The sequence below is a fragment of the Ptychodera flava genome, chromosome 4, assembly GCF_041260155.1.
Source record: "Ptychodera flava strain L36383 chromosome 4, AS_Pfla_20210202, whole genome shotgun sequence".
Taxonomy (NCBI): Eukaryota; Metazoa; Hemichordata; class Enteropneusta; family Ptychoderidae; genus Ptychodera; species Ptychodera flava.
The window spans coordinates 14,735,363-14,762,384 of NC_091931.1; the positions used below are offsets into that span (position 1 = coordinate 14,735,363).

The 27,022-nt window shown below is 37.9% G+C and overlaps 2 protein-coding genes across 3 annotated transcripts in view; one reads left to right on the forward strand and one right to left on the reverse strand.

Annotated features, from left to right (window-relative positions):
• Positions 1-6,996: 6,996 nt before the first annotated feature.
• Positions 6,997-21,990, forward strand: LOC139130974 (pyruvate dehydrogenase E1 component subunit alpha, mitochondrial-like). 2 transcript variants are annotated; one of them, XM_070696847.1, is made up of 10 exons: positions 6,997-7,137; positions 9,726-9,903; positions 13,841-13,909; positions 14,842-15,015; positions 15,509-15,635; positions 16,367-16,455; positions 18,027-18,275; positions 18,445-18,516; positions 19,292-19,468; positions 20,384-21,990. In XM_070696847.1, exons 2-10 carry the CDS (start codon positions 9,856-9,858, stop codon positions 20,546-20,548), a joined length of 1,170 nt encoding a protein of 389 aa, XP_070552948.1. In that variant the 5' UTR covers positions 6,997-7,137; positions 9,726-9,855; the 3' UTR covers positions 20,549-21,990. The 2 variants fall into 2 exon arrangements, with proteins under 2 accessions (XP_070552948.1, XP_070552949.1); XM_070696848.1 differs by lacking the exon at positions 6,997-7,137 and adding an exon at positions 7,537-8,098.
• Positions 21,991-24,098: 2,108 nt separating this feature from the next.
• LOC139130975 (cholecystokinin receptor type A-like) overlaps positions 24,099-27,022 on the reverse strand; it is a 32,258-nt gene continuing 29,334 nt past the window's right edge. The window contains exons 4-5 of the mRNA XM_070696849.1: positions 25,529-25,960; positions 24,099-25,123 (exon numbers count right to left, since the gene is read on the reverse strand). Coding sequence (XP_070552950.1) covers positions 25,032-25,123; positions 25,529-25,960 — 524 coding nt within the window. The 3' untranslated portion in view covers positions 24,099-25,031. The remainder of the gene's footprint in view (positions 25,124-25,528; positions 25,961-27,022) is intronic.

Genomic DNA, 27,022 nt, shown 5'->3' on the forward strand with positions numbered 1-27,022 from the left:
AACTCCGAAACAACTGCACCATATTTGATGAAATCTGCTGCAGAAACTGATCCGACAGATATCTGACTGTGTTGAGAAGCATTAAGTAGTGTGAGATTAATTTGGGGTTCATTTGCATATGTCATGAACTTTGTAATTAGTGATATAACTCTGAAATTATGGAACCAAATTCGATGAAACCTGCTACAGATGTTGATAAATATTCAATTGTCGCGTGAAGCACTGAGGAGTGTCAAGTTAATTAAGGGTTCATTTGCATGTTCAATGATATTTGTATCAGCGATATTACTACAAAATTACTGCATTAGATTTGATGAAACGTGCTACAGATGTACAGATGTTGATCCGATAGATGTCTAATTGGCCCAGTGCCAAGTTAATCATCAGCTCATTTGAATATTAAATGAACTTTTGTAGTTAGTGATTTAACTCCGAGAGTACTGTGCTTAAGATGATGAAACCTGCTACATATCATATTAATGACCTGACAGATATCTGATTGGTTCTGTGAAGCCTAATACGACGTAATAAACCTGTTGTTAACCACGTCAGCACATTCATTTCACATCTCATCTTGTGTTTGTTTACGTTGTTCAACATCAAATTGCAAACTCCAAAACCGGTGGCATTTATCGTGCGTATCTCGACGTTTACCGTGAAATATCACGGCTGGTATTTTATGGTAAACGTCACTAGGATGAAGTGTTATGGTCATGGGTATATGACAAAACCGTTACGCAAATGATGCGCGACAGAATTCCTAAGATTTACCTCATACGGTAGCTTCACTGAGTTGTCATTGATTTTGGCACTTTAGGGCCATGCTTGACGGGTATAGCATGTAGAACGGTACGCTTACCCATTCAGGACACCTGGTGCTACCACTTATGATTGTATAGGGTTGTTCACAGTTTACGTCATTGTTCTCCCATTAATATTCAAAAATAAATATTTATCCGCATTTTTAGATCACGCTTTTGATAATTACACATGCAAGAACGACGAAAACACATCTTAGTTGGTGACTGCAACTCAAGTCCAATAATTGTTATCATTCAAGGTAAACTATGAAATTTACCAGGTCCAAGGAACATATAGATGATGACAAAGGCAATGGGGTCATCTTGAACCACGAAATAGTGGTGGTACCAGGTGTCCGGAATGGGTAAGCGTACCCTGCCAGGTAGCCGCACCCGTCAAGATTGACCCAAAGCGACAAATCCATTGTTATTTGGTGAATTCACCAAATTACTTTTGTGAGTCAAAATTTGGTATGCTGTCACTCATCATTTGAGAAATAGTCAGGTCATATTTTTATACAACATCTCCGTATCTACCGTAGAACTTCTTAAATGATTTCACCAATCTACTTTCTGAGAATCACCTAAACTAAAAGCAAAAAAATGATCTTACATAGACATTACATTGTCAGCTTATAACTTTCGTAATTAGATTATCAGCACCAGGTTTGTATAGCATCTATGACCCATTTAGCATCTGGGTAAATTAGCAGTCTTATGCACAACTTCATTAAAGGCACTTTTCGCGATCACTGGGATCGCCTTTGTTCTAGTCTCTTAGAGGATTATGGAGATGTGATAGCCCTTTGTTTTCCATTGAAATTGTAATCTGGTGGGTAAATTTTCTGATGAGACGATCTGGTGCCAACAAAGGCCTTTAACTCTTTCATCCCCAGTTCCCTGTGTACAGGTCCAACTTTACCATAGCAAACAATGGATTTGGGACAAACCATGGTTGTGAAAGGGTTAAACTTGCAGTATGTAATTTCCATGACCCTACTAAAATTTACAATGAAGAAATAGTTCTAAATGATATCGGTTGTTATTTAACAATATATATATTCATTAATTTTATAGGTCAAAGGAAGGGAAAAGTAAAGTGGTAGGAGGGGCACATTGCAGTTAATGTAAAAGGAGGAATCTTAAATGATATGATGCATTGCCTACACACAAAAAATACATTAAATAATCGAATTGCTTGAATAAAATGTCAATTTGCTCAATATATTTTTAGGAAATCTATTAACAGCAACGATTTTGATCTCATTACTAAGTTTTATATTTATTCAAATTATGCACTGTCTCACCTCTTCCTCTTAGAGTTTACTAGTCATTTTGTTTGTCATTCTATACATTCAATACAGAGTGGAAACAAAAACTACTTGTTGTGTAGATTAAATATAATTTTTAAGTGAAATGCAGTGAAAAGTGAAACACAACGGCTGCCATACTTGAGTTACGCAAATTAGGAATATTTTTCGGGCGATAAAACGTATTCAGAAATATTGCCTGGACAAAAAAATAAGATAAATGCATACATTACTTGAACATAATGTCACATTTTTCTCAATTCAATATGCATATTTCTTTTATCAGTGAATGTATTGCGCCCATTATCAATTGATATCTATACAAATCAGGTAATGTTATACCTCTTAGATTGTATTGGACTTTTAGTATGTCATTCTAGGACCTCTCTAAAATACACAAAGAAAAAATAATTCTATCTGCTGTCAGAAGTAGCTTAAAATAGTTATTAATTAGGCAGATACAAAGAAAAGCGAAGTGTTGTGGCGGCCATATTGGATTTATGCAAATGAGGAATATTTCTATGACGAAAAAATATTTCAATCAACATTGCCTAAAACAAAAACAAGGCAAAATAAGCCAAAAACCTGCATATATCAAGTTTAGCCAAATATGTTTAGTATAAACATTCTATCAGCACCTAGTTTGTAACCATAATCTTTTTACATTGATGCAAATTAGGCATTGTTTACATTTCCAGATTGTACTAGGCTTTTAGTATGTCATTGTAGGACTTCTCTGAAATACACAGTGAATAAGCAATTCTATTGCTGTCAGAAGTAGCTTATAGTTACTATGACGACTAAATATTTCTATCAACATTACCTAAACCAAAACCAAGGCAAATCAGCCAAAAACCTGCATAACATATCATGTTTAGCCAATTATTTTTAGCAGAAAGGCATTCTATCAGCACTAAGTTTGTAACCATAATCTTTTTACATCTATGCATATTAGGCACTGTTTACAATTCTAGATTGTACTAGGCTTTTAGTATGTTACTCTAGGATTTATCTAAAATACGAAGTAAAAAAATTATTCTATTGCTGTCAGTAGTAGCTTAAAAATAGTTATTAATTGTAGAAAAACAAAGAAAAGTGAAGTGTTGTGGCGGCCATATTGGATTTATGCAAATGAGGAATATTTCTATGACGACAAAATATTTTCAACCACATTGCCTATACCAAAAACGAGGCAAATAAGCCAAAAAACCTGTATCAAAATCATGTTTAGCCACATATTTTAAGTAGAAACCATCTATCAGCGACAATTTTATACCCATGAGCCCCCTTTACATTTATGCAATATGACATTAAACTGGTCCAATAATCATTTCCATTCAAGGTAATATATTGCAAGGTCCATGGGACAATTGTGATTTACAAATTTAAGTAGGACCATCCTGAACCACTGATAATTAGTGGTGGTACCAGGTGTCCGGAATGGGTAAGCGTACCCTGCTAGCATGCTACACCCGCCAGGATTGGTCCCAAAATTGTCTAAATATTGTATGAAAAGATACAGGATATGAATCACTGTAATAAGTCAAAGCCGGGAATGCTGTCGTTAATCATTTGAGTGACCGAGTTGTCTTGTTTGGTCACAATGTCGTCATATCGATTACTTTTTGAAAGTCCTGACGAGTTTTTTTGTTGTGTATCCTTGTCTCAGTAATTTTGATGCCAATGAGCTGTGTCTCAGTTAGAAATCAGTGTAGGAATCACAAGCCCTACAATACCTGAGAAGTTGAGACATGTACACACCATAAGCAGGTGCAGATGGAATATTACTTGACAAGTAAGGATAATTTATGATTTCAAAATCGAAATCATCCCTTTTATCATACAGCTTAGTGTGTAGCTCATTAGTACCCACTTGTAGGAACAGATCAAGATATGAAGCAGAGTTCCTACCCTCTGTTGTTTCTTTGATATCCAACTCATCACGGTAAATATGATGTAAGTTATTTGATATGTTTGGATTGTCTAGACTAATCAGATCATCGATATATCTGTGCGTGTTGTTAAAACGCCTTGCAAGCTTTGTAGAGAGACTGTAGGAACTCTGCTTCATATGATACAGAAATAAGTCTGCAAGAAGGAAGGGGTGCATAATTTGTACCCATTGGTATGCCGATAGATTGTTGAAATGTCACCGCCAAACTTAACAAATATGTTGTCGATTAAGAAATTAAGTATTTTAATAATTTCTTCATCTGTGTATTTGTGCTGGGCATCCATGTTGTTACTGAAATAACCTGTCCTATGTTTGATGGTAATGTATTGGTACCTTCTACTGCCATTTTTATGCAGGAAAGCTTGTTTAACAAGAGATGACAGCCTTGTTTTAAGTTTATTGTGGGGAATTGTGGTGTATAATGTGGAAAAGTCAAATGTTCGGATTGAACTGAACTTGTTTTTCTTGACTTTTAAATCAAGCAACAATTCCTTCGAATTTTTTAGTATCCACATTTGATTCAACCCACTTGTTTGATACACTTTGTCACAATATCGAAAAAGAACATTTTTGATGGTTGTTAAAATTATAGTCAATAATTCAATGATGCAGACTCATCTGTGCAGACATACTATATTCTTGTAGCTAAATACTTTGTACTGCACGGGAGAATTATTTCTCTATCCAGAGCTTTCGACAACTATCCAGCCGTCTTTATCAATGGTGTTGATTAGCACCACTGCGCATGCGTGATCTTAAAATATTATCCCAGATTCGGGGAAGTTGATACCGTCCGCCATCCCGATTCAGCGTTGGTTTATGTGTTCTTATGTATATCGCTTCCTTAATACCTCTCTTGAACCAATCTGGTTCCCGATCCAAGATTTTCACATTTTCTACCATGAAATTATGACCCGGGGAATCATTGTGAATATGTTTAGAAACCTCTGAAGTGACGCAGCTTGGACGCCGATGTTCTTTCACTCGGGCTTGCAAGGATCGTTCTGTTTCTCCGATATAGTCCATTTTGCATTCATTATCTCCACAACCCTCACATCGGATGTGATAAATAGGACCACATACGTCTTTCGATGGTGTTGGATCCTTCGGGCATACCAGTAGTTGTCTGATGGTGTTAAAGGGACTAGCGTGTAACTGCACACCATATGTTCTGAAAGTGTGCTGCAATATTTCTGTTAGGTTTTTGATGTATGGAGCAGTTACGTGCACCTTCTTTTGATTTCCATTCCTCTGTACTGAGTTAGTGTGGGCCTTCTTTCTGGTACGGGTTGCCTGCTTAATTGCCCAGGATGGATAACCACAGTGATGAAGGGCATTGTTGATGTGGGTTTTCTCCTCCAGCCTATCATTGGGATCGCTACAGAAGAAAATGTAGAAAATGTGAAAATCTTGGATCGGGAACCAGATTGGTTCAAGAGAGGTATTAAGGAAGCGATATACATAAGAACACATAAACCAACGCTGAATCGGGATGGCTGACGGTATCAACTTCCCCGAATCTGGGATAATATTTTAAGATCACGCATGCGCAGTGGTGCTAATCGACACCATTGATAAAGACGGCTGGATAGTTGTCGAAAGCTCTGGATAGAGAAATAATTCTCCCGTGCAGTACAAAGTATTTAGCTACAAGAATATAGTCAATAATTGTGACAGATGTTTGGTAGTGCAATTGCTTGATCCTGCAATAAAACGTTATTTGTAAGGGTTCTTGTGCAGTTTAGGTATCCAATACAACATAGGCAGTTTTTTGTCCTTTTCTTTCAAAGGAATGCCAAATTCATTGAGCACAGATGAATGGTTTGAAAAAAATGTCTTCATCAGTGAGGGAGGAAAGAGTGTAGGTTGTATTAGTCTTATCTGAATGAAGGTTTAATTCATCTATTATACACTGGATACAATAATTCCTACAGACAAAGATAATGTTGTTTGAAGCTTTGTCTGCAGGAACTACAACATATTCGTTGTGTAAAGCATCGAGGCATGCTTTGACCGATGGGTCATCTAATACTGAGGAAGTATTTACATCTTTACTGTGAGAACGGAAATGTGAAATACGTGATTTTAATTTATCTCCGACTTTGCTCAGCCAGTCAGAGAGGCATTCCACATCAACTTCCTCAACTGCAGCCCACTGTCTTGCATATTTTTCGGCGGCATCCATGATAATTCTGAAATTAAATTTCCAATTAATATTTTGTGGCTCTCGATATTTTGGGCCATATTGAAAGAGTTGCCGAAGTTACCTGTTGGTAATGATGGTCAGGTCACCAGTTATTATGTGACCAAGTGGTTTATAGCAAAAGGGGGATGACAAGCAATTGCAAGTTCTGCTGTTGTTTAATGGAAAGTTGAAATTTTTCAAGACATTGTTATAGTTAAAAAGTTTCCTACCAATGTTTTTTGTGTATGAGTAGGAAACTATAGGTGGTAGGCACTGTTGCACCCCTTAGATTTTATTATACTTTTAGTATGTTATTTCTAGGACCTTTCCAAAATGCATGGTGAAGAAATAATTTCTGTTGCAATTAGTCCTAGGTTGACCCCTTTTTTGGCTTAGATTGACTGGACTATATGTAGTAACAAACCTGTAACCGTTAACAGCGCTATTCGTGGTTCAAGATGGTCATTCATTGCCTAGTAAATATTTTATTTTGATATTTTCTACAATAGGACCTGGTAATTTATTACCTCGTATGATATGGATTATTGAATTTGTTTAGACGTCATATTCCCGTGTTTTCAAGAAAAATAAAATAACATATCGTACAAGATAATCATTTTGTATTAAAAAAAAATATTTCGTGCATAATAGGGAATAAATGCAGGAAAATAGCAACTTCCAACGAGTCATTCAACAACAACTCGTACGCACTATATTTTATGAACGGATGGTTATTTCCGCCGATGACTTCTGTGTGTGCGTTGGTCTCCTCCACTTCGTGCAGTAGTGTACTTTGATCTCATATAGAATAACAACTTCAGCTGTACAGTACATCGACGAAAAACTATCTGCGTTCGTGATTTTCGTCCAAGGTGAAGAAGGAGAGTGGTAAGTGCCAACTGCTTTGTATTCTTATAAGACAGTATGCGGCGGTTATAAAGCTCATATCCCTTTCTCTTAATTTTGGCGCGGGTAATTTATGAGCTGTATAACTGGAGCTGTAATATTGCCTTGACGTGTATGGTTTGCGCTCCTAACTTGAAGGCCGATGTAAACCTTCTCCTTGCTGGTTCCCGTTGATACCTCGGCCTTGTAAACAACACGTTTGACTTTGTGAAGATTGGACCCATTTTGAAAGAGTTTATCAACAAGTTGAATACATTTCTTGCCGATATTAGTTTCCACGTTTTTACTGAATGGGGAAGAGGTTGAACCACGTGATGTTAGCCTTGACATATTGAATCTGATCGGTGGAGCCCCTGTGGTGGAGCCACTTGACTTCAACGCCGAGTTGTTTTGGTATTTCCATCAGTGGCTGTTCTATTCATCAAAGATGCCCTTACTACTTGATATTGTTTAGATTAGACTGTTTATGGACATTGTCGTTTGGTTTACGATAAACTTCAGAAACTTGTCGATAAACACTGTCTAAAAGGGTCCAAACTCCACAAGATCTTCAATAGGAACACAGTCAAAGTGAGTTACAGCTGCATGAAGAATATGGGTAGTGTAACAAAATCGCACAATAGAAGGTAATCACCGGATGTCAGCGTAAAGATCGACCAGCTGATTGTAATTACCGAGAAAAGTCTACATGCCCTTTGAAGGGTAACTGTCAAGTCAAAGGTATGGTTTCCAAGGCAAAGGTATCAACGAGAGCCAGCAAGGAGAAGGTTTACACCAGCCTCACTGATACCACCTTCAAGGCGCGCTTCGCTTATTACATGCAATAGTTTAGTGATTACAAATACAGAGTTGTCAAAGTTTATTTGATCTGTAAAAGACAAGGACCAGGTCTTTGACCTCTCGATGTCAGTCATTGACAAAGCATCGAATTACTCTAAGATGAGTGAGTAATGTTATCTTTGTATATCAGAACAGCTATTCGTGGCGCTGCTAAACAAACGCTCTGACTTGCTTTCAAAATGTCGCCGGCAAAACAAATATCATTTATCAAATTTTAACAGCAAATCGAAACAGAATGATGACTCAAAACCATGTAAATGAGTGCAGATTTAAAAATCCTTTCAATTCTATCCGAAGATTGCAGGATGCATGAAACTTAAGTAACATATATAATTACTTTTCACTTGAAGTAATTTGTGTTTTTATTATTTAGCGTGTGTGTGTGTTTATCTATCTATCTATCTATCTATCTATCTATATAGAGAGTATCAATGTTCCACTCTGAGCTTGTAAATCCCAGATATTTCGAAGGGACTAAGCCCTTCTTCTTCATTGGGTCCACTACAGTCACTAATCTAGAACTGCCACTGTCAAGTTCAAAACTCCTTGCATGACAAAAGAAGAAATATGTAACAATTATGTAACAGTTTCTGGTGTCTGTCCATGTCCTCTGGTGGGGGTGGCAGCCTATTTTTTTCTGTTGATTCCGTTGTTTATTGTGTCCAGTTTTCTAATCCAAAATGATTCTCTTAATTGCCTATAAATTTTGTTATTTCGATGCTGTTTTTCTATACGTCACGGGGACAAACCCAGGATCAGCACCGTGTATCAGCAAGAAATGCGCCACCTGCCCGTATATGGAAGAAACTCGTACATTTAAAGGTCATTTTTGATTAGAAAACTGGACACAATAAACAACGGAATCAACAGAAAAAAATAGGCTGCCACCCCCACCAGAGGACATGGACAGACACCAGAAACTGTTACCAGTGGACCCAATGAAGAAGAAGGGCTTAGTCCCTTCTAAATATCTGGGATTTACAAGCTCAGAGTGGAACATTTATACACTCTAATACATTATTAACTATATATATATATATATATATATATATATATATATATATATATATATATATATATATATATATATATATATATATATATATATATATATATATATATATATATATATATATTATATATAATATATATATATATATATATATATATATATATATGTAAACACTATGGTGCAATATACATAATATTCTTTTTGTAAACGTGCAGCTGACTATTGTACTTCACATGAAATTGTTGAGAACTGTTTGTAAATATGTTAACCGCATAAATCTTAATTTGTTTTCATCATAAGTTTAGCAAAGTAAAATGTGAATCACACTGTGTTAACCTGACCTCAAGCTAGCTTAGTTTCTAAATTTTGACTTCCCACCCATGTCCGGGGCAAGTTTGTACAAAATAATCCTCATCATCATTCGTCTCGTACCTCCTGACAGATAAAAAGTTTCACCTAAGTGGAGCGTAAATTAACTTAGTATTCTGAAGGCTGATCGATAAAAAGCACAAATTTGTTGGATTGTTTTGCCATTTTTGCCAGGCCGTGCCGAACCGTGCCTTGCTGTGTCGTGTCGTGCCGACAAATGAACTCTAAGGGTTCCATTAAACCACTTTTTATGCGCGCATGCATGAGAGAGAAAACATTTTATTTTTAAGTGGCTTGTAGAACATTTGAGAATATTTATGGATGATACATGTGTATTTGAACTTCTCAGAAAATCGGATCTGATGCCAACAATCCCCAAGGTTGCTAGAACAAAGGTTTCAGCTGCACATGAGTGATTATCGTTTTACAAGGTTGCCTTACTGACCACCACTTTTTACCTAACGGTTTACAGCGTTAACATGAACGTTGTCACGATAACTCTGAGGCGCAAATATCACCTGTTTAAGGTAAGTATAAGCATCAAAATTAAATGCAGTTGCAGAAACATTGTTTTACATAGTTTTCTGTTATCTGGAGAGGTTACCCGCAATTGAAGATAGAGGCAAAAGCTTACAAAGTTTGCTGAACTAATAACTTTCTGTAAGTGTAACTGCATTTAATTGTTTCTTCAGAAGCCGGCGACAATTGACGGTTGTAACAAAATTTTCGCCGGCTACGAACAGTTCGGAAATAGATAATTACTTCTTAACTAGTTACAACAAATCAGGTTGTTAATGTTAACGGCGGGTGTTCAAGCTAGACAAACGCTGCGACATGTCGCTCCATTAATAGTACCGATCCAACCATTTTCGATATATAAATACATGTAAGCGCCTTTTTTGTAGCGACGGTGTCATTGAGTTTGCCTGACCTAAATATGTGACGTATGCCACAGGAGTTTTAAACCAGAAAGACAGCGATTTTGGTCAACTTTCTTATGTAAAGTTGCGCGGGTAGTCAGCGAAATGAGAAAATTTCAGGGACCGTATATCAGTTTTCAACAATTAATGTTCGGCAGAATATCGAAGCTTTGCGTTAACCAGTATCCACGGAACTCAGAGCAGTGTAAAGCAACTGGGTTTGCTTGTTGAGAAACTAGTTTCCGCCAGAGGTGGAAACTAGAGGCTCAATGTAAATTGCACACTTGACAATACTTAGTCATAAATGTATTGATAACGCTGTGATTATTATATAAAAAACAGTAGTTTCATCAAGTACACAGACGAATACTGTTTTTTCCTGCTTTTCGAACTCCACAAAAAAATATGTATTCGTATTATCAGATTCAGTTCAAGCAAGGCACTAAAGAGTGGTTTGTTTGGAAAAATTATAAGTACTGGCTTTTCTTTTATTGGATTTTAGGCAAACAGTAATTCAAAATTCAGCTCTCTCGGTTATCCTAAAAATATCTTAATTCACTTACTAAAATGTTTTTTGTTAAAAACATCTGTAATTTATTCATTATTTAGTCATTGGCAACAGGCCTCATGTCTTTCTTAATGTACACCCGGGGGGGGGGGCAATAAAACTAGTTGATGTTTTTCATTTGGCTCACGAGACAAGAACGCCCCTGTGTATTTTCTTCCTATTACGCCCCCTTGTTTTTATTTTGGACACAGAACATATGTTCATCGGTAGTGTTTCTAAGATTCCGTGAAGGGAATCAAAATTAGTCAAAACAATCAAAATCATACTCTCAACTAGTAAGTACTCTTGTTTCGACTCCTGTGAAAAGAGAACACATTTTCAAGGCGTCAAAATCTGTTACTTGTTTTGCGGTTGTTGCACGGCTCAGGGAACGCCCCTTATCACATGTAGTCACGCTCTCCCCTGTGCCTCCAACTCAAGCCTTATCTTCCCCCCGTTTTTCCCTTTGTCGACAATGTACGTTTCTGCGCATAAGGAAAGTCTACTAAATATCCTAGTATTTATAAAGAATGTTTCGAATATTCAGCAAATCTTGCTCTTGTACTAATCCTGATTTGATAAGCTGAACGTTTTCACGTCAATAATACTCAAGGCCGAACAACGTCCTTTATCGGGCATCAAAGTTCAACAAGTAAATGACCCCTGAACTGATTTGTTTAATTTATCATTGGCCCTCGAACGTACGTATGCGTAACGATTACTGACGAAAACCGCCAGAATACATGCACGTCACATTGTTATCCGAAGTGTTACTGTTAACTTGAGTTGTCACTTTTAGAAATTATTTGCTGCATCTAACTCAGTTATGTTACCTAAATAGCTTGACGTAGTAACCACAGGACAACATAATGTGTACATAATTGAAAGGACGTTTTGTTGTTTTGTTGTTTCAATGAATTCTAAATGATAAATGTTCCTTGGACCTAATAATGTTTTACCTTGAACGAATATGATATTGAGCCCACTTTGATGTAAACATGATCGGAACTATAATTGGGAGAATAGGATCTTTTAATTGTTCTAATTTATCAGTGTTGTGGCAGAGGTCATTCACTTTGACGACAATTCTGACGTCAAAAATCAATGATCCGGTTCAGAATTATGAAGGATGTACGATAGCAATACGGATGTGAGAAATCAAACAAGTGCTGGTGTTTATGATGTTGGCCATTGATATGAAACTTCGCCACAAATACGTCATTACTGTGGAGGGACACTTATGACGAGTTTGCATTTTAACTTTATGTAAATAACCACCGTACTGATTGCATTTAGGTGGTGTCTTTACGAACACAAGGGAAGAAGGTACAGGGAAGCACTTCTCGGATAAATTGGTTTTTCTAAGTTTTGTTGACAGGTTGAAGAGCGTGACAAAGGATATTAGCTTATTTGCATATATGCTATGAACTTCTGTAAATTAGCCATACTTAAAATCAAAATCAAATACAATGAATTTTACCAGACTTCGAAGCTACATCGGCCTTTCCTTGATTTAGTTTTGCTAAGAAATGTGGAGTAAATTATGAGCTGACTGTTAGCTTATTTGCATATTCAATGAACTTCAGTACCTAGGCAATATATATATATATATATATATATATATATATATTTATATATATATATAAATATATATATATACATATATATATATATATACATATATTATATGTGTGTGTGTGTGTGTGTGTGTGTGTGTGTGTGTGTGTGTGTGTGTGTATATCAATCACAGCTGAATGCACTGAATTTGATCGGACTACCGTGGTACATGAGTTACATTAGGTTTAGGTATGCCAAAAGTTTGATGAGTGAGACACATGATCATTGGGTCATTTGCATTTGTAATAAAGTTCTGTAATTAGACCATACATCAAAAGTGAATACACTGTATTTGATCTGGTTTCGAACTTCATTTATTATATTGAAGGAAAATAAACTTTGGTTGGAAGGTCGTCATTAATTTTTTTCTTTCAATTTTTCTTTGTTTCTCAGAGTTAGTTTGCAAAGTGCCCCTTGCACTGATTTTTGTTTCCTCACGTTGGTAGTAGCATGTACAAATAGATTTTACCATGCAGCTCTTTTTTATGTATTCTTGGTCTTAAAGACAATATATAGCATGTTTCCACATTGTTAATTGTTTGGCTAACATTTCTGATATATAAAATACAACAACGATAAGCATTAATCAGATTAGAATGCCTATGTTTCACTGCAAGGTGTCACAGTTACATATTTGATTTGCTTGTCAGTGACAGTTCATTGTCTTTGGACATGACCCATGCTTTCATCAAATGCATCCGTAAACATATAAAAGTTATCGTCGAGCTGAGTATGCTTTACAGTACAGAAATTTGTGTAATTCATCACGGTAATCAAACTTACTTGAAATTTCCAGAATCTATTAATTCCAAATACGTTTTGCAACTTCGTCACGATTTTAAGAGGAATCAATGCGGTATGTCAATTTACGATAACCGTCAAAAGTGCAGTGCACTTGCACTGTGGCAAAAGCCACGTTGAATATATGAAAGCTATCCTAGCTATTGACTTCTGCTATAACAAATTTTATAATTAGCTGTATTACATGTTTGAAGATTTTGAGTAAAACGACAGAAATTTGAACAGATATTTTTTCTCTCGCCTTTATCATAGGTTTTACGGATTTAGCACACCGATATTAATTAATTTACATATTTAAAGAATTTAACATTGATACACTGATTGAGATAGTTATATGTTATGAAGTTTTCAAGGATAGGCCCTTGCAGTTGTACAGTGTCCAGTGTTATCGCTAACATGCGAACTTCCGTTCAGACTAGAATTAATTTGTCAATCCTGACGATGCATGTTGTACCCAATACAGAGTGTTTGCAGGACTCATACTTTATATCTTATTTGTAGAAGAGAAATAAGAAATTGTATTTGTGTTTATATAAATATTCTGAAACGTTACATTGTTATCCTTTCCAATTCCTGCAGAATGCTGTATTTTTTCTGGCCAAGCGTTCTGCTGGTACTGCACCAGCTGAAGCTAAGTTCCGAACCAAGGTAAATATTTATGGATATGCCGCATTGTAGTGAAATACAGACTTCCTTTGAACTAATGAGAACTATACATTTTTTTCGCAGAGGCATGATTTACCTATGACTGAAACCAGGGTCTTTATCCTCCGCGAATACAAAATACACATCTTTCATAACTCTTGGAAGTCAGAAGTTTGACACTACGTCAAATTGCACAATACAGCTTAAATACCTCTTAGACAACAACTCGTTGTATACACTGGACATTCATTGGTAAACATGATGCATGTCTTCTGCACATGTATAGCATCTACGATTCTATATGCTAACTTTAAGGTAACTTTTCTCAGATGGACATCTGTACTAGTATATGCATCACCTTGCTAACAAGGGAGCCAGAGATCTTACTTCAAAGCTTTCCATTCTTTTCCAATAACTGGGTCGCCTCTTTATTCATCTCCTGCTCGCACTTAAAGGGAAAACACCAGGTTACAAAAAGTTGCTCATGGCGGCGCTGTTCACTTACACTGGAGCTGAGAACTATCATTTCATGCATAAAATTCCTAAGGAAGCACAATACTCTATTAAACAGAATTAATTAAGTCAGCACTATTTGATACATCACCATAAGTTTCATTTGAATGCATTTGCCAATTTCCATATCGGAACACTATGACATTGAGAATATTCGCATATAACTAAAGGCGGTGTAAGGTCAAAGGTCAGGACTGTAGCACAGACTAGATAGGACAAGCATTTTCTTCTACCTGAGCTTCCAGTGATATTAATAGAATTCTAAGCCCTGTCAATATCCAACTGTGCAAAGGAAAACAGAAATGGGCTTATTCCTAATTCTCCCGCCTTTATAATGTGTGCTCATTGGCGTTCTCAATCCCTTGAATTAAAATTGTCCTCAAGTGGTTTTACAAATATATGAATCTGAAACACATATGTAGGAGTACCATCTACACCTCCTGGAAAGTGGACCGTCTACTCTGGTGAATCTGACCCGGGATGACGCGTTGAAGTTCTACAGGCAGATGATACTTATCCGTAAAATGGAAGAGGAAATCGATAAACTGTACATAGAGGAGGAAATACGAGGATCTTGCCACAACTGCATGGGTGAGGTACGAAGTGAGTTACTTGTTTGCTTGACTTAAATTCTTGTCAGCGGTCGAATGTTTAGCGTTATGGTAATAACGAAACTTATCCCGCATTTATAGAGACTCACAAACGTTCAAATTGTAATGCAAGCTGCTGGCTTGTAATCAACGGATGTAGGGCTTTTTTGCAAGCATCATGTTCGTTTATGTTCGTAGACACAATTCTATGAGATCGACTGCGAACTCTAAACTGGACGAGAATAGAAAGGGTCCTTCGATCATTATTGGAATTATTCGTGATACAGAAATACTAAATTTATTCACCACATTTCTCTCTGAACACGGTTTGTACAGTGAGTAACTGACTATTTTGGCGCCCTCAACTCCAGCCGATCATGGCAAGGCACAATAATACCCTATCTACTAAAGGAAGTTCATCTTCATGTCGAACTTCTAGTTGTTTTTTTATCTAATGTCTAGCACTAAACATGATTTATTTCATCCTCATTGACACCAGGAAGCGTTGAGCATTGGGGTGGAAGGCGCCATCGAACCAGGAGATCTTGTGATGGGAGGATATCGGAATCATGGATGGGTGTACACAAGAGGTCTTTCTGTCCGGGAAATTATTGCCGAGTTACTAGGTAATTCCTCGGATTCGAACTTACAATGTACGGCACCCAGTCATCTAGAGAGAACATAACAGTCAAAACCACTCCGCTAAATCCCCGGCCTTAACAGAGAGTGGTACAATCAATTTAGGGGAAAAAATGCGAGACTGGAGCGAGAAAGTGACGCTTTTGGTGAGAATCTCTTGTCATTCTCACAGCTACCGGTAAGGATTCAAAAATTCTCACCAGTGAGCATTGAGAAATGCACTACTTGGTGAATTTTTCCATTCTTACGTACCCGTGAGAATCGATTATCTCTTGTCCTACAAATGCACAAGTACAGTGTACATTTCGTCCGCTAAGATGTGCGTGACGTATACTCGTTTTCTGCATAGATATACGTTACGTACACGACTGATGTGCTGTTCAACATACGTTCATATGCGTATTAAATATACTTGAAGCATTTTATCTAGTCGTAGTTTTAACTGATTGAATGGACTGATCTCATCCAGACGAAGAAAACGACAAATGTCATAGAAAAAGCAAATCAAGAAAGGGAAAGTTATTTGGTGGCGCATGAACCTTTCGAACAACAGTCTGTTGTTCATATAGCCTGTTGTTCATATTAAAGTACTGTTCCACAGATTCAACCAAAATTAAGGAGATTCATACATATCATTGTAAGTTGATCAATCAGTTATTGATTAATGGTTCCATATAATCTTCCCTTTAAAAACGAATACATTTTTTAACTCGCCTAGGTCGGAAGACAGGCTGTGCCAAAGGAAAAGGTGGATCGATGCACTTACAAGCTCACAACTTTCTCTGTACTCCAATCCTAGGAAGTCAGGTGCGTAGTCATCTCAACTGTCTCCATACCGGCTATGCGGTCACAAACAAGACGAAAATGCCATTAAACCCATGATACAGCGCTATGAATGCCTTGGTTCGGAAAATATAGATAATGCATAATTCTACATTACACACTATCAAGTATTACTCTCTACGTCATGCACCAGTAACATAGTCAGTTTGAGTGTAAAGCGGCAACACAAGCATGAACGGGAGCTCTCCAATCAGAAACTCGGCAGCAGAAATCAAATCACCGTTTCGAGCATGATGTTAGGAAATACAGTCTTGTATTGCGTTACTATTAATTTGGTACATTTTCTCATCATAGATACTCTATGACACTCTCTCTAAGATTTTAGCTTTCAGACACCACTTCCTATCACTGTTTATTCTACCAACGTCAACTAGAGTTTCCATCTTCTCAGACAATCTATTAAATACACCACGTGCCTTCCTCGTGACTCACAGACCATTTCCGCCAAAAGTGATTTATCAAAGGTACACCTGGCCTTTCAAATCAGAGACATTTCTATCTTCAACAGAGAAACTTCATGTCACTGGACTCCATGCCGATATTGTACAGTCTCTCACCCAACTGTTATGCTTCACTGTATGTAGCCACTGTCTATTATTAGTTTAGTGGTAAAGTAGTCTTATACATAGTATTAGACGACTTCGTCTCCCGACTGCTTTCTCATACCTTGTCATATTTCCACGCAATAACCTACCGTAAATTGTAAATTTTCCGGCATAAGAATGGACACGTCTGTGAATAATGCAGAATGTGACACAAAATATACACCAATTGATGCGCTGTTCTTTTTCAGTCACATTCCATGATATAATCAGCGTAAGATTTAAATCACGGTGGCCCTCTTGCGAAAACGCCCTGATACAATAATAACCTACAACAGTGAAGTAACGATGTGTGGCATAATTTCAAACATTAATTAAACATGCTAATGAATAAATTATCAGCATACTCAACCCTTCAAACTATAATCATAAAGGTCACCTATTTACCTCAAATTTAAAAGTGCAGGTAGATCAAGTGCATTTAGTGTTATGGCTTTAAAAAACTTATGTGCAAATAAATCATTGATAATATCTCAGGTTTAGTAAACTCGTCCACCGAACATTACCCATTTTTTCCCATTTCACATAGTTTACTCGTAACTTTCTTTACATATAAGTGTTTAGGGCTGTCAGGTCTGACACGGGGTGAATCGGTAAGAGAATGTCTGTTCGACGCAATTGAGCCATTCCTGGTTCTGTGTAATGTCAGCTCAGACAGTTCGCCTTTATCATACTGAAAACAGACCCATCCACAAATAAGACAAAATTTTCAGAAGTAAATTGGTAATCTAACTAATTGTCTCGATCAAAAATTTCTTTTTACAAAACATATCATGTGATAAGTTTGTCTATCCGTACATTTATTCAACCATCTATCAATCTATATATTCATGTATTATCTATCCCTCTTTCTCTCTGTCTGTCTGTCTGTCTGTCCGTCTGCCTTTCTCTTTCCGTCTAAATGTTTGTCTTTATCCGCCTCTTTAATCAAAGGTTTCTGTCGGAACTGGATTTGCATTTGCCTTGAAATACCGACAAGCCAACAACGTTGCATTGGCTGTGTACGGAGACGGCGCCGCCAACCAGGGTCAGGTCTATGAGTCGTTTAATATGGCCAAGCTATGGGATCTTCCTGTGATTTACGTATGCGAGAATAATCAAGTCGCGATGAATACACCTGTTTCAAGAGCTTCTGCATCAACGTCTTTCCATAATAAAGTGAATTTTATTCCAGGTATACAGGTAAGTTTCACTCTTGTGACCTGTGTTATTTGAATTGAATAATAAATACGACGGATGACCATTATTGAATATGTGCGTGTATACTATGCATTAGGTGCATTCATATATAAAACGTGTTAATACAATAAGGCACAGAAGATACTTAGAACTATATGTTTTCACATGCTAGGCTGATGGCGCTGATGTTTTGGCAGTGAGAGAAGCCACAAGATTTTGTCGGGAATACTGTCTGGCGGGAAAGGTAAGGGCACAGTAAAGACAATCACCTGTGAGACTGTTCTCTTTTCCAAGTATAGCATCTCGTTTTCGTAGGTTTGTGTGCGTGACGTCAGCTTTCCTCAGTATTACAGGGTACACGTCAGCACTGCGCACGCACATACAAAACATGAACGAGCAAAAATTCAAAGCAGTGCTCATGGGCGATCACCGGATGAAACGCCACTGGCTATATAGGTGTTACTATAATAAGTTATAACGTAAAAGTCATAAAATAAATCATAACATATACGACTCATCGAAAGAATGTTGGCCACAAATTGTATGGCTGCCGAAGAAGATCCTTGCCGACAAAGACAAAAGCTATAATTATGTATACACAACTAAAATAGGAGTATTCAGATGAGCACATACTATGCATATGGTATTGTATGTACTAGACCAAGACCACAACATGGGTATGGATTTTGTAATTGACAATCTGCAAAATTGATGCTATCACATAGTTATATTTTGTTAGGTTGTTTGGTTTTTTTGTTCCGTTTTGGTTAGGGACTAAAAATGATAAATGTTTCTCGAGCTTCACCAAAGTTTTTCGGTGGATAGTGCTGAGTGTTTGTTTTTATCAGTGCCTTATTTGATCACACTTGTAGTGATTCAAAATCTACCATGACCTCTCCAAATTATATATACGTAGGTTAATGCCATGCCCTGTGCCATAGACTACGACTATGTATATGCAGGTATTTTGCTATGCATTAAATTGTTTTTCGATTTTTTACCATTTTTCCGCTTAAAAGGGTCCAATAATTTTGGAACTAGTGTGCTATCGTTTCAAGCCTCATACGATAAGATTTCCGGGCCATGTTTATCGCAGCGAACAGGAGGTGCAGAAGGCGAGAGAAACTCTTGATCCAGTTCCGCTTTTCACACAGCGTTTACTGGCCCGTGGTCTTGCCGACGAAGCAACGCTGAAGGTGAGTTGTCAGATCAGGCACAGGGAGCTCGAAAAAATCGGCTAACAAGCTATCTGATTGATCCAATTTGAATTTCACTGACGTATTAACCCGCCAAAGTGTGACACTTAAGATTTGCCGTACAAACTGTATGAATCAAAGGAGAAAGATGCGAAATATCGCCGATTTTTGCCCTTTCCATCGTATTACAGGATAGGTGTGGTAAGTACAGGATATGATGCCGCTACAAACCCAATATTTCAATTGTCTGGCATTTATTTGGTGTGTTTTTCTTGACTTGAAAATACAGATGTTGGAATCCCAGTTGCTCCCCTTGTCTTGCAATATAGAGGTAGTGACTTACGTCTAACCCTAACCCTAACCCTAACTTAAGCTAACCCTGACCTTAACCCTAACCTTAACCATCTGAAATACATATAAACATTCAGACAAACAAACAAACAAATAAATAAATATACTGCTCTTTGTGATCAAATATATACAAAACAGCTTTTCGCTGTTATTTTATTAAAAATGACAAATAAACAAAACACAAACACTTAAGCTTACACACAAACAAACACAGACACACATAAACAAGGAGGAAGAGCTCCCTATGGATCAGGTACAGTTTTGTATTGTTAACGTCACTTCACTATTCACGTTATGGTATCATGGTCAGTTGAGGGCATTATTTACCATCCAACAGTATCAACGTATAGTAAAGACCTTTACCTGTATTTCCAACTCAGTCACCTTTACATCGAATCAAACCCACAAGGCGACACGACCAATTGTTTGCTTTCAAACATTCTCCTACTGGCTTTCAAAATCGCATGTCCGTATACTTTAGTAAGTAAGGTTTATAGACCGAGAGGCATTTGTGTGTTCAAATTGGTAAATTGATAACGTCGCAATTGTATGGTTCAAATTCAGGATATTGACCTTGATGCCGAGAAGGAGGTTCGACAAGGGATCGAGGCAGCTAGGTCAGATCCGATCCCCCACACCAGAGACGCATTCACTGACGTGTATTTTGATCCACCAATGGAGTTCAAGGTCAGAGGTTGTGACTCCTGGACAATGCATGACGCCATGTAGTTTTGTCAACCTTTTGACGTTTTTAAGGGAGGGGCGTCGCTCTAGTGACTACGCTCCACAAGCATGCATCAATTTCTGCTTAGTTGATATTTAGTCGAAAGGGAAGTCCATTGAGGATTATATTGCATGCATTTAGAACAACTTTTTTCAGATGTAAATGGTTTAGTTTGATCTCATGATATTGAAAGAATATTTTGAAATCTTGCAAATCAACTTCATAAGGTTTAATGACGCTGGTATACGTTCTGTTTACTGTTTTCACCTTGTTCTTAGAAATTCAGATGTAGTAACGCGGATATTAACCACCTTTCTTTTAGTTTTCTCTGCTGATTGTGAAAGCTGAACGTGTCCTGCTTATTCAATGGGTTACCATTCCATTCGGTGTAAATCGGCCCCATCATTGATACGCTGGAATTATATGAGTCTTACATTCTAATTAACTGCCGTCACCGACGGTATAGCTGTTAGAAAACCAGCTGACACAGCAAATCAACAAAATTGCGATCCTTGTGAAATATTTTAGAATTAGAAGTATCCATGTAAATAGATCGTTTTTACCTATGGTTAAAGTAACCTGTCGTCCTTAACGGACATCTCACGTCCGACACGTTATCACCTGATATGCTCTTGCGTCAGACCTACAAATCCTGGAGTCGTTAAGATTACATCTCGTTTAATATATATTTATTGGCATACAAGACCGAATAATTGCCTACAGATGCAGACTATAAATGTTATGTTCACCCAAAATCTGATCGCTAGGGATGATATCCCTGTTTTGCAAACTCACTCAGTGTCGAGAAAGGTCAGTGCCCGAATGACTTGGCATGCGGAGATGACTTCAAGTTTTGTCTTCTAGCTTCAAAACCGTTACGTTTGAAGGTAGAATTTGCCTCGGGGACAAGTTTTCTGATTCCAAATTTCTTAAAATTCTTTTCTGATCGATACTAACCCTTGTATCAGCTAATTTTGAAGTTCGTGGTGAAAAATTGCCGGCGCCTTATCTTTGTGAAATTCGAGAATTTAACATTTTAGCTTTGGAGCACACGGATGCTTGCTAATTTTTAATTTCGTGTGTCGGTAAATATTAAATGATTCGTTTCTCTGGTACCGAATTTGTGACTCCTGATATTTACTCTTCATCAGGGTAGAATTCTATGCCCCGAAGACTGATATTCGGACTGCTTTAGAATACTGCTCTGGTTTACCACTTATTTCATTTTGAAGCTCCTCAGCTCTGGAGCAAAGAAACGCTTATTTGCGTGAAAATCAAAAGCTTTAATTTTCCCTACAGGGTTAACACAGGGAAAGCGGCCATTTTGAATTTCAAGTGTAGGGAAATATTTGGAAATTTCTTATTTTAGTATCAAATTTTGCACAGTGATCCTTTGTTTTTATTCTTTATTTCGAAAGGGAATGAAATAAAGTTCTCTTTCTGAAAATTTGAGAGGAAATGTAAGTCTTTCAATCTCGACGCTCATTCTATCTTAATCGAAGGGCAAAGGTCAAGATTCTTTGAGACAAGTTGGAGCAAACCTTTGTCTTTCAATTTTTAGACGGGAACTACCTTAATGATATGTACCTATTGTCATGAGACGTGCGCCATCTATAGGTCTGACATGTGTAAAATGTGTCATTAAGAAAGAGACGAACAGACAAAACATTGACCGATTTGCTTCGATCAGGAAAGGAAGACTGCACATCACTTCCTCAATGCGCGCGGGCTATGTGCATGTCGTTGTTTCATGCCATGTTTATTCTTGAGATTTCGCACCAATCTAGCCATTTTTTTCAATAGAATATGGGTCAATTTAACACTTTTATAACTTAAATATCTTCATAGCACAATGACTTTATTATCGTAAGGAGAAAATATACACATAATTTATAGCTTTCAAATGAATATTATTGTTTTGAAAATAAAGTAGGTTTTCAGTGGGTAAACTCCGCCCTGGATGGTAACAATTACCAATTTTGCTGGGCATTCGTTGAAAGGAATTATAGTGCCGAAATTGATCATTAATTTGAAGATATGTTGTATTTTTAGGTCCATAGAAATAAAACAACGACCTTGAACTCTATCGCAAAAAAGTCTGCAAAATGTCCATTGTCAACAAAAAAAGAATAGGACCTTGAATTGTGAGATAAATGGAAATAGTACAATAACTTTGAACAGTCATGACAAATTTTATATTTTTGTGACTCACCGTGGTCGGTGAAACGATTTTTTTCCTGCCGTCTGCTTCAGCCTAACTCTAACGTTTGGTTCTTTGAAAACCGAAACGTTGAAAACAAGACAGCAACGATGAAAATGAGTGTAGCGCCCTCACTGGTCAATAACTATAAGAATAGTGCAAAACTGCTCGGCATATACCTGTTTCTACCTGGCTGGGCAAGATCACTTTTCTATATAGCTTGTGCCTTCGTGCCATGGGTACGAGTCTCAAAAGATCGTGCACAGACTCGTCGCATTCCATCTCATCTGAGGAATTCACCAGTGCTTGATGTGTTAATAATCGTCATGACAACACTGAATCCACGAAAAAGTAAACTAATGGTGTGTGTTTGATAAAATCGAGAAAACGAGTGAGAAGTGTTCTGGTCCAAAATAAATGCAGTCTGTCGATACACTGTGTGAAGTCGAAGTGTTTCAAAGAGAACTCCTCGCTTCCTGTGTTTTGAGCAGACGACTTTGATGACTTGATAGGGAACGATTGAACTTCGTCGATACGACATAAAAGTCAAAGCAATTGACACTATACAATAATAAAACATTATTAACGACTGACAAATCTCTGTAACGGCAACTTCCATCATCTGTGCATTGTAAGGGCTCCGGTGTTCACATGTCGTGAAATCATACTGTTAAGGGTATGAGGATCGGGCGGCAATGACACCAAAGCGAGGTAGTGTATGATTTACTCATCACAGCTGTCATGTGAGGATCGAGAAGAGACATGGGGTTGCGGTCAGAAGGGCCTTATTTCCGATCGTAATTTCTAAATTAAATCCACCATGGTGACCATAAAGGTCAAATGAAATCACTATGTATTGAACTTAATCTGCAACAGTAATTAACGTTGTACTTGTGATATTATACATTGAACTTGACTGGGGAAGATTAATCTTCACTTTTGTTCGGGGTGAATGCTTTACATTGTGATAGCGTACAACGCTTTCGCTCGTTGCTAAGAGTGGCATTGTTGCGACGGCATTTTCTAAAGTAATACTGAAAAAATCTCAAATGAACATGCCACTCAACATTACAATCAACAAATGGTAAAAACAAACAGTAAACGTATACAGGAAACCAGATAAATGTTGTAGAACATGATAATGGAACTATTACCCGAGAGCTAGTCTATTTTGTGTGGCGATTTGCCAACCTGAAAAAATATTTTGTGTATAACACGATTGGAACTATTTTTGGATAATTGGATTTTTATATTTTTTCAAATTTCTCAAAAGTGTAAGGTGCCGTATAGCTGAATGTTGTAATATTGCAAATTACTCATAAAAACAAGGGTGTAATGTAAAAAGAAAAATTACATTTGTACATTAAATCGACATTACTTCACCATCCAATCATCCCAAATTAGTTCCAATCGTGTTGTATGTACACAATTTCCATGATCTTTTAAGCTGCTGTCGTTCGCTGAAAAATAGTGCGGTTTTTTAAGTTTTTTATGCCTTAAGCCTTTGCGTAGTCTATGGTACCTAAAGCCCAGTGACGATGCCATACACACACCTAACCTTTAACAGCGCACGCTAACATTTCCGTTGGTGGCGTTCCATACCTGCGTTAGTGCGCATTTTCGTATCTCTGCCAAAGGGTGTATATGAAGTGCACAATTCCTATTCTGGTTGTCCTCTCAACAGTCCGACAAGTTTACACTGGTAGTGCCTGCCAATGAATGTGACCGGCAACGGAGCAGGCTGACATGCTGTCCTGTCCCCGATTTAACTGCGAAGGTTAAACTGCGAAGCGTCTTAACAATATACCCCGGCAAGAGCTTTCTATCCATCGTGTCCAATCCAGCCTCAAAGGCCTACTCAGTTCACTGGTCACATATACTGAGATACAGTTCACGGCGTCGAATCGATCAGCATGAATGAGTTCCCGGAAATGTACTCGTAGGATTCTACCAAATTAATTATTCTCGTGTCTGAAGGAACTCATCGGACCGAATCGAGCGATATGTGGAGATTTTTTTTCTCGCAAATAAAAGTGTCAGGATGTCAGTCCCAAAGGGCTTCCCGCCATGATGATCCGAATATGAAGTGCGAACAGATATCCAAAGAGAAGAGGCAACAAAACGTCAAGCAAACCGTTCACTGCAACATATAGTTCTGAATCTACAATCAATACTTTTATTTCGCACCATTTCTCGGCTACATGGTTGAGGTACGACACTTTTTATTATGATATCTGCAGCGTGACGCACAGTTCGCCTCTCTGGTTCGGGAGCTTGGCCCAGCGCCCTCACTGGTCATATTGTGTATCCTTTCGCGGAGTTTGTGATACCTGCGTTCGCAGGGACGTCTGGGTTGATCGCTTGGAGCTTTGAGTCCTAGCTACATGGGAAGAATACAGAGTATTAAAAACACTGGTCAATAGACTTAAATGCAATTGGTTAAAATATATTTATAGTCTTTGATATGGGAATGGTAATATGTGTAAACGCAGATTTGTTTGTACATGGGCATCGACCAAGAGATATTGAAATAGGGACGATAAAGTATGGAAGAAAAACATCTCACGCCAAACTTGTGAAAAAAGATGTGCAGCCTTTCTTCTTTTTCAAAACATGTTGACTTCACATGAAACTACAAGAAAAGTAAGAAATCCTTTAAGAAATATGTGCATACTTTGCCAACAAAAGAAAAATATTATAAATCGTAGAACTTTTCTAACTTTTGGTTAATTTTCTGTATATCTCTATAAGCACATATAGAAGCATCACGTGATCTTATATTCACCTGTCATAGGCCCTCCTGTACTGCGGCCATCCTCTCCGGGCTTTACCCCGCAGCAGGAAAATACTTCCCGGAAACCCTGCCTGAACTTCTTCAGCATGAAGCAGTATATGATAGGGTTGATGCAGCACGACAGGTAGGTGATTAGCTTTACCATGACAACCTCCACGTGGGACAGCGCAGCCTGTGCCGCCATGCTGTCGTAGATGTACCACATGTTCAGACACCAAAATGGCGTCCAGCAGACGAAGAAGAGAACGACAACGACGACGAGCATCACTACCACTCTCTTCTTGGCTGCGTTGGTGGCGCTACTTCGCACTTTCCGAACGCGATTTTTCGGGGCCGCTTTCCTGGGAGGGCCATCCTGCATGGTGCCGCTGTTGGCGAACGAGTTCAAGTCACCATCATTCTGTTCGTTATCCGTGGCTGAATCTGCAAAAATTAAATTATGAGATGACTGCAGTTGGTATTTATATTACCGAATCACCCTGCTGGGGCTAACACCTTCCCCTAAAATATTGCTCTGAGAGAGAGGTGTTATGCACAATATCTGAACAGTGCTTTATTATTTTGTGAAACCATTATGGCATTTTAGGAAGTGGACAGCTTCTTGTGCCAAATGTGTGAACTTGATCTTCTTCTCTTCCGCGTCGACTGCGTAAAAGCTTGAAACTCAGTGTTGAATCGATTGCTGTGAAAGTTTCGGGGTCCTGAAGACGGATGGTATTTCAACGACACTGCGTTCAACAAATCAAAGTACCACGTAACATTTTGCTGGAATAATTGATAGTTTAGCTCTCTCAGCTGTCTGCTCATCCCTGTAACGTTACAGACATTCAATGCAAGGAGGAAAAGACCCCCTCCCCTCTCAAGTGGCATCGGACATCCCCTACTTCCCTAAAGAAACACGTGCATGTTATTGCTCAAAACCATCAGCACGTCCCTCTAGGGACATGGAGTCATAATCGAACTGAAAACAACTTTTTTTGCTTTCCCCCACGGTTTGTTTTCGATGTATTTTGCTAAAATGAATATCGACTCTGTGAACGTCATCGTTATTTCCCATGCGTCTACGGTGGCTTTAAGTACACGAATTACACACTTTACACAAAGACTTTACAGGGTCGCGGGGTCAAACATTTCTAAAATCACAGTATCAAAGGAAGCCTCTAGTGTCTTTGACAAATTAATCACCGAGACATTTTCCTAGAAGTAACTTTCTGTGTGACTGATTGGCATATCATTGCTCAAATCCGCGGCACCAAAACAATCAGCGCGAACGCGTGATTGGACAGGAAAGTCTCGGAGATTATTTCAGCCCCCACTCATAAAAATGATCCCAAACAGAGAGATACCTTGAGTGACTTTGATAGATAGCGCCACGGGTGTCGAAAAGCAAGAAAACAAGAAAAGCCAAAGCCAGCGCTGCCTCTATTGGAAATACTTCACGGTCTCGTATGAGTTCGCCGGCGGAAATTAAACGCTCACTTGTAA